The following is a 9,103-nucleotide window of genomic DNA, read 5'->3' on the forward strand; positions in this document are numbered from 1 at the left end:
TTCCTTGGCTGAAAAGCAATTCGTAAATATTAAATGATATTTCGTATCGTTCATAAGCTCCAAGAGCCGGGATTCGAACCACGACTTCCGGCAAAGGAAGCCGGACGTTATACCGTTCGGATATCAGTGCTTCTATCGCTATCTACACTCTACAGTATGCCGGTCTGGTATAAAGATTTAAGGAAATAGAAAAACTAAATGCAACAGTTTTAATACTGGGAAAATTTAAATAATAATAATAATAAAAAATACCCACCCCAATCAATCATTCTTTCGTCACCATAGGTGTAAAATAGGTACATTTAGTACAGGTGATAGGGTGTAACCTAACGAAACCTATGAACCAATTTTGATAAAAGCAGCCCACCGCTTGAGTTTTTCCTCTCAGGCGTAATCTAACTGTCAAAGTCACATATTACCAAAACCGCGGCAACTATCTGTCACTTGTCAAACACTTGACAAAATAAAACTAAAAGATCGTTCGAGATATCCTTAATATCTAATATTTGCAAACTATATTACATTATGCATAATTTATATTTCAATCATTCAATCACATTTTTTATTGTTATTTTGTAAACTTTAGTATAATTATGAGATATTTTAGTTTAGTACATGTCCTTATTTTTATTACATGAACAATCGAATAAATATATAATATACTCGTACAAATACTTAAATACATTGAAACCATCCATGACTGGAGAACAAATATCCGTGCTCATCACACAAGTATATGCCGTTACCGGGATTCGAACCCAGGACCATCAGCTTCATAGGCAGGGTCACTACCCACTAGGCCAGACCGGTTGTCAAATCTAATTAAATTAGCAAGTAGGTTAGATTGACACTGATAAAGAAAGCATTGGAATGTCCTCCATGCTGTTACACAAACATTATCTGTCGCTGGCACATGTTTTGAGCACGTAATGTTTTCTTAGGATTCCGTACCTCACAAGGAAAAAATGGAACCCATAATATTTCATTGTCCGTCTGTCTGTCTGGCAAGATCCTTTATCTCGGGAACGCGTGGAAGTATCGAGTTGAAATAAAAACCACATACTCGTCGCTTGTGTCGCTTGAAGCTGTGAAACAGTCAAACTTCTAAGTTGACATAATAACAAGAGTCGGCCGTTTATGCCGCAAAAACGTATATTATGACTTTCTCAAGAATAAATATTAAATAGGGTACTTTCTGTTGACCCAGAACTATGAAATTTCAACAAGTACTGGGAGAAAATCTGAAAATATACATTGTAATTATAATTGTATGGGTGACCAAATCTTTTTGTAGATATCATTAAACTTTTTATAATATGTACCTACCTACAAATTTGTACGAAACATTGGGTAGGCGAGTCCGATTCGCACTTGTCCGGTCTTTTCTAAAACATATGATTTCAGAAAAAAACATTACGTGCTCAAACAAAATCAAACCTAAAACCTTGTTACAAAACCCAGTAGCAGTATCTGACTTTTATTTTGAAATCATCAGTGTAGGTATATAAAGCGGTGAAAAGCCTTATTAGGTCAAACCGATATCAAAATGGTGTCACACAAAGTGCAGTTGTTGGCATCGCTTTTATTCATATCTGAGGTACGGCTTTAATTAATACTTTCAATTGCCAAATTTTATAAAATAATTGTTTGCAATATTATCTAAAAAACGAGAAAGACATACATAGCAGCGTAAAAATTGAGACAATTTGAAAACGTACTTCAAAGTCAAACTGACTCCGCAATATCTGAAAGACCGGGTGCTTCTTTTTTACACTACGTTAATGGCAAGCAAGCACACGGTGCGCCTGGTGGAAAGATCTTTCGAAACTTGTATAAAGTGTATAAGTATACACAATATAAACTCCAGTCACTTTAATCCTGTGCTCTGTAACAGCAATACTGTTAACAGACCATCGGTGGGCCTTATGTTTGTGCAATAAGGCATTATCGATATTAATCGGTGAACTTTGTATTTGGCGCATACAGTTTGATTCTTTCAGGTGTATACCCAATTTTCCGGTAGATACGGCTACGGCAACGAGCAAAATGGACGTTCGCAGCCCAGCCCCAATCCAGGTCAGTTCATCATACCAGCAATTATCAAGCCACTTCCTTCCCGCTCGCCCAGCGCGTCTTCCCGACCGCCGCTCAGCGCGCCTTACAGCCCGCCCAGCGCGCCTTCCCGACCGCTCAGCGCGCCTTCCCAACCCCCTAACACCCTAACCAACGACGTGATTATTGACAGACTCGTACGTCTTCTCATATGTGACATGATCGAGACAGATAACGTGGGCGTGGACGTTGACGTGAAAGAAGGAAAGAACGTTGACGTGCAAGAAAAAGGAAAGAAAAACGATGTAACCAGCGAAAACAAAGAACCCGAAATATGTGTGTTTATTAGACCGTTTAAAGGTTAGATCATGATGATAATTACCGTAAAACCACTCAACTATAGCCGAAAGGCTCCTAACTATGGTCCAAAGCGAACTTGAATATCTTCGTTCAGGGGCCTATTTCTCCAACGGTATTAGACCAATATTATTAGTCCACGAACTGTCAAGTCGTTTGGGTTACCATGGCGACACACTAATAATATTATACTGTTCGAGAAATGGACCCCAGGTGAATTTTATGTGAACGTTGCAGTTCTAAGACAAAATATTTAGATCAATGGGAGATGGGAAAAATAAGTCACACAGCATCAAAAAGAAGATAGGTAGTTATGATTAATTGTAGTACTGGGGCCCATTTCGCGAGCGGTATTAGATTACTATTATTAGTTGTATGGGTTACCATGGCAACACGCTATTAAATTAGACTAATACCGTTCTAGAAATGGGCCCTGGACTAGTACGGTAAGGGCCACTTGCACCATCCCGCTAACCCGGGGTTAACCGGTTAAACCGTTAGCCCAGTGTCAACTTGTACTGGTAACCATGGCAACTCCAGATGTAACCGGTTAACCCCGGATTAGGGATTGGTGCAAGTGGCCCAAAGTATACTTAGTAGAAACCTAAATGTTTATGAAATAAAACTAAAGCGAGCTGCCCAAGTTACTAAATCTTTTCATACCTATGTAATAGGCTAATAGGTACTAACCTCTGCCCACAACTTCGTCAGCTAAGTAGTGTACCGAATTGCTCATGTCATGTTGTTTGTGACAATAAAGCGCTTTAGCTATAAAGCGAATCAACTGCATTTAAGTCTTTTATTGGCACAAACAATCCTTTATGTCTACGATCTACTAGTGTTGGTAGGAACTCGAGTCTTTTGAGTCTTGTTTTTACTACTACTAGAACTCGACTTGTTTTTACGAGACTGAGAGCTTAAAAAACTTCTGAGTCCTTTACGTCCCCAGTCGAGTCCCTTATTGAGTCTTTTTTAAGCGCAACTCAAAAGAACTCGAGTCTCCGAATAAAGAATCAGTCAACAATTTTATAGGTTTTATCTAAACAACAGTAAGGGAAATAGGCGTTATACAAAAATATGATTTATGTTATTTATATCCATGAATTCTACACAAAGACAAGGCATTCAGAATACTGAGTAACTTTTAGTATGGGATCAACCCAGAAATGGAGAAAAAAATTAGCTCTCCCATCGAGATCTGATCACGGAAAATGTATGAAGCAGCCAATTTTGGGTTTAGGCCGCTACTAAAAGTTTCATATTTACATATCCTCCTCGTAAATTATGCCTAAAGGTAAAAAAAAAAACATTGTTTGTATAAGTGAGGGCGAGACACAAATCAAAACAGATAAAGACGAGATATTAAGTTACATTGGCCTCCAGCCATGTAGAAGGGGCGCCCCGCATGCGTCACGGACAAAACAAAGATGATGAAAGAATGGTCCTCGTTGCGGATCGATTTGCCACGTTGGATCTGCCACGCCACGCTCAAAGCTTCAACGTGGCAAAATCGATACAGTTAAACTCCTAACACAATTAGGTTGCGTTGTTTCATCACTGAGTTCTTATATGTGCCTCCCGCCTCCAGATCAGCTCGATGGTACCATAATATGGCATTGTCACATATGTATGCAAATTTTCAGCTCAATCAGAAATCGGAATGTGGGTCAAAAAAAAAAACAAAAATTTATTCTGCAAGTAGGCCTCAAGGGCTCTTTTACAAGTCAATACAACATTTATAGTAACATCATATAGTGACATGAAAAATACATAACAACATTTATAAATACCACAGCCAATACCTGGGTAAACATTATATTATAATAATCTTAAAATAAATAATGACTACAATACAATAGAGATGTATAGTCTCTATGTTTAAAAATACATTAAATCTGGAGATGCAAACAAAGATGCAAGACAAATTTAGCTCCCAAGATTTGACCCACACATACATACATACATGGCATTCAGGGCAAGTTAAATAAAAGCTTGTAAAAATATCTTATACCTACCACACAAATGCCCTTACTGGGATTTAATCTTACAACACAGGATCACCTGTTTCGTAGGTAGTTTCACTACCAACTATAGAATGCCAGTGTATTAAGTTCGTGTGTACTTAATATTGGATACAAATTTATACATACAAAGTGGCCGTAAATATTGTTTCATTTGTACGAAATATACCACTTATCTTTCTGTAGGTACAAAGCCTCTCTAGTTCCGGTATTTCGCCAGGAATATCCGACATTACGCACGCTCAAACGCCGTCTAACAATGTTCCGTTTACCATGACTCATGAGGTCATGACTGTCTCACTATCATATTTTCTCAGCAACAACTGACCACCAGCGAAACTTATCTCGTTGCAATAAGGATTAAGAAAGGTCAGTTTCGACGACGGTGTTCTGTTGACAGTTTTTTTGGTAGTGATATCAAAACAATTTCTATTACTCTCATATCTAAACGCGACGATTAGTGTAGGTTTTTCAATCCGGAGCCAACTAGTAAGGCGCCTATCACACTGGAGACAACGCTATGCGCGTATTTATAGCCACATCCCGCTCGCACATCAGAGCGACGTGCGAACTGCGAATCGCATCCAGTATGCCAAGCGACTATGGAGTACGGATCTTCCGCACAATAAAAGTAGGTACTTAGGCGCGTGTATTGTTCAGAAGACTTTTCTAATTGGAATATTTTAGTTGTTGATCACTAATTCTTATGGGATTATTCATAAATGTTTGTCATAACGAGAATCCCGTTGAAATTCGTTAGTCCTTAACCCTATAACATTTGTGGTTATGAAACAAATTCAATAACGGGGTGAAGTTCTAAAATAAAACTTCTAGTACTTACAACTCAGCAGGATCACTGGACAGCCCACTATCTGAACACGAGCTGCTGACAGCTCCGGAGGACTGCAGTACATTGTCCGTGGCCAAGTTGAAGTCTGGCAAGGACTCCTCGAGGAAGTTGAGGGAGCCCTGCTCCAAGGAGAAGATGTTCTCCAGGAGATCATCCGGACTCTGCCACGAGTCTGCCTAGAAGTACATACTCTAATTAGAAACTTGATTATACAGTACAAAAGTACTGTTAATAAAAATATTAAAATAGTACATTTTAAGTAAGTAAGTAAACACTTTATTGTATGAGAAAAATAAATAAAACATCAGATGGAAAATAATTGGGTAGTACAAAGGCGAACTTATCCCTAAGAGGGATCTCTTCCAGTTAACCCATACCTAAAAGAGTAATTAAAAACTTTATCTAAAGTAATTATATATTATTACATACTATAAAGTATATATAAATAAATATCTTTATATACATATATGAATAAATATAAATATATATTTTAGTTCATATAATCATACCAATCATACCATAGTAATAGATAACCGTTTAGGCTATACAAAATAAATTGTAGGTTAATTGTTTTTTTACACTTTAAAATTTTGGCCTTTTTAATTTAAGTATTTTTACTCCTACAGTATAGTATCCGCAAATAGGCATAACAACGGTACTTTAAAACATTTCAGTATTTTTGATTGAATGTTTGCCAAACAAAGGGCAAAGACTTGTTGAGTGAATTTCAAAAAGGAAGCAAAAAACAATGGCATGCCTGACTCATCTTAACTACCATTTACTAAGGACATAAGTCTTTACATTTTGCTTAAGCAAAATGAACTTTATGAAGCTAAGCTTAAGATTTAAAGTCCAGTCTAGGTTAGAGACAACAATTAGGTCAGTTGTTATGAAATCAGCTGGTATTTAGAACCGGCTGGTAATGTTTTCCTGAGACTGGGGGAATCCATACAGGTAAATACATTTATTTATGGAGTGTGTATATTCCGTTTGGATTATATATGAAATACAATTTTACATGATCCGATGCTTTTTTAACATGAGTGCAAAACATATTAATATCTGATTTTTTTGCTTATTTGTTAGACATTTCTTGGAAGATAAGTGTGTTAAGTAAGAATAATTCTTATCTGACCATTGGTTATTCCATGATCTAAATGTTTATATTTAGATAACATTGAGCTGTTAATGCTGCTATGACATGCTGGGATTTTGTAGGAATCAGTAATCAGAGGAAAACAAGTTTCTGAAATTATTTTCCTGTTTATTGTTGTAGTTGTTATTCTGTCCCATCAGCTCAGGGACAACAATAGCTAACACTTTCAGTGCAGAGCGCCCCGTTTCCTGTACAAAATGAATACACATACATGTTCTTGGCAATGAATGTGTTAATAGAAGAATTGTTGTGAGACATGTTTCTTACATGTAGGAGGCCTTTAATGGATAGGCCTTAGTACTGTCACAAAAATGCATATTCTAGACCCACCCAACTCCTATATATATAAATACTGAAACACCCATGATTCAGAAACAAATATTTGTTTATCACACAAATAAATGCCCTTACCGGGATTCAAACACAGGACCATTGGCTTCATAAGCAGAGCCCCTATCAACACCTCTTAACATATTCACTGTCAAGAAAATGCTAGGTGTGTTCATTTTGTATTGTAAATGGGATGCCTGGCACTGAAAGTGTGCCTTTGGTTGAGCCCTCAGTGTCAACGTAAGTTTTGTATACTGCCAATGTGACCTGTATACTTTTATTAAGGTTTATGTTTTGCCAGCTTGCATCTATGACGTGATTTCAAGGTGTGAGCAATAGGTACTAATCTAAAAGTTAAATTATGATTTGAGGTTGTTGTCACTTTTGAAATAAATACTGATGAACAGAAATGCCACATAGTAATGTAAAAAAGCCTCTCTCAAACATTTATTTTAATTGGACCTACATATTATACATGCAATTATGCATGCATTTGAGTTAACTTAAAACTGGCAGGTACTGAAGATTGACTTTCTATATTTGGACTGTCAGTTTAATGAAAGCTTTAAAAATATTGTTACTGCTTTTTAAAAATGTTAAATAAAAGTATTTTGTAACAACTATTTTTTTAAATTATAAAATAAAAATATTTAATTGTATGTGAGTATAATAGTGAACTGAATCCTTTCAGAGATTGGTGTAAGTTTTTATGAGCACTTTCATTTTCTAGACTTCTGAAAGTCTGAAGAGAAAGGTGTAAATGTGGCGGAGAGGTTATAATACCTATGTAGCTAGTTATCTACATGTGTTTGTTGGCTTCTCCGTTTATATCTTATCTTAACAAAATAAAAGATATCTAGTTTAAAGCTTGCCTAAATTATACCTAAGAAGCTACCTACAAACAGGGAAAAATAGTGGATAATAAGTTGATTCTGGGGAAAAGTGAAAGATATCAAACTATATATTACCTCTAACAAGGACAATAGGTCCAGTTTCTTATCCATTTTGAACACTTCACAATATTACAACATCAAAACTATAACATCAGTCACTTATAACAGAAAAATGTCCCAAAAATGGTCCTATCACTGTGAAAGAACTAATGTAAGATCACACAACATTCACTTGTGTCCGTAACTTGTTGTAACGACTGGAAAATTATGTGCACTGCTGGTTATTTAGATGGCATATGGCAGTGATAACCGCATGGTGCCTAGCTGGCAACTGATTGTTTACGTAAAAACGCCGGTTCGCGCCGCGGACTCACACGCACTGAGCAACTAACATGAACAATAACAAAATCAAGAACTCTATTAATAATTAGATGATTGTTAATTACGCTAATTAGATAACTTGGGGTGAGTTGGGTTTGAGCAGTCGAGCGGGTCGCGGCCGAGCCCAGAATGAAATGAACGTAAGTATAACGGTAAAAGTGTAGCCACGAAAGCCGTCGAGCGAGGTGCGCTAGACGATCACTATTACTTCACCGCGCCTCTCGATCGCTCGCGCTTGCTCGTATCATTCGCTAAAATTGTCTCATTGTCGTATCCAATGATATGTTATCAACTTCGCAGATTGCAACACACGCCGTGTCGCGCAGATAAAAATAAGCTTAACCTATAACTTACAATGTAATTATTGTGCTGAAAGTCTTCCATTTTAACACTTGTAACATCCACTTTGTTCAATTCTTGATCATCTATCGCGAAATATTCCATTAATCCGGTGAAATCATTGTTAACTTCAGTCATTTTTATCAATGTAATCGCACTTTAAGGTCATCATAATTAAACGGAATTTATGTTCAGATCATGGTTATTTGACTCATATTAACACAATTATCGCAGCGTAAAGCGTTATTTGATAACATTATTGCATTTTGCTTCACAAACAATATTTTATACACAAAACTGAGAATGACATTTGGGGGAACAACTTCCAACGTGGAATTAATGACGTCATGCGACAGGACACATTGCGGATTCTGATTGGTCTATTACCGACGAAATAAGTTTGATTTGCGCGCCATCTGTTGAGTAATTAGAATATTACGCTGCGTTCCGTTCCATTCTACATATGCTTGCATACGGCACCTTAAAAAAATAATACTTATTTATACACTAAAATAATACTGGATTTAATGATCAAATCACACCAACCAGAGTACTGATTGGTGTGATTTGATTCATTTGATAGACTGTGTGCGCGATAGTAGCGCCCCACTGTCATTGCGATAGTTAATTTTTTTGCCGCGACGAGCATGATCATGGGGTCATGGGCTGAGCTTGGGCTGAGCGCATAATATAAATCAAGATTGATTTATGTATGTAAATTTTT

The 9,103-nt window shown here is 36.9% G+C and overlaps 2 protein-coding genes across 3 annotated transcripts in view; one reads left to right on the top strand and one right to left on the bottom strand.

The window, feature by feature from the left end:
• The window catches only part of LOC133527266 (uncharacterized), a 33,217-nt gene extending 24,516 nt beyond the window's left edge, over positions 1-8,701 (bottom strand). The window contains exons 1-2 of one of the 2 annotated variants that reach the window (XM_061864203.1): positions 8,395-8,701; positions 5,272-5,456 (exon numbers count right to left, since the gene is read on the bottom strand). In XM_061864203.1, the coding sequence (XP_061720187.1) occupies positions 5,272-5,456; positions 8,395-8,517 (308 nt within the window). In that variant the 5' untranslated portion in view covers positions 8,518-8,701. Of the gene's footprint in view, positions 1-5,271; positions 5,457-7,734; positions 8,176-8,394 lie in introns of those variants that run through there. The other variant, XM_061864204.1, reaches the window with a different exon arrangement.
• Positions 1,501-3,198, top strand: LOC133527267 (uncharacterized). Its single transcript, XM_061864205.1, has 2 exons — positions 1,501-1,597; positions 2,001-3,198. Exons 1-2 carry the CDS (start codon positions 1,547-1,549, stop codon positions 2,415-2,417), a joined length of 468 nt encoding a protein of 155 aa, XP_061720189.1. The 5' UTR covers positions 1,501-1,546; the 3' UTR covers positions 2,418-3,198.
• Positions 8,702-9,103: the final 402 nt, after the last annotated feature.

Source organism: Cydia pomonella, chromosome 17 (assembly GCF_033807575.1).
Source record: "Cydia pomonella isolate Wapato2018A chromosome 17, ilCydPomo1, whole genome shotgun sequence".
Classification (NCBI taxonomy): domain Eukaryota; kingdom Metazoa; phylum Arthropoda; class Insecta; order Lepidoptera; family Tortricidae; genus Cydia; species Cydia pomonella.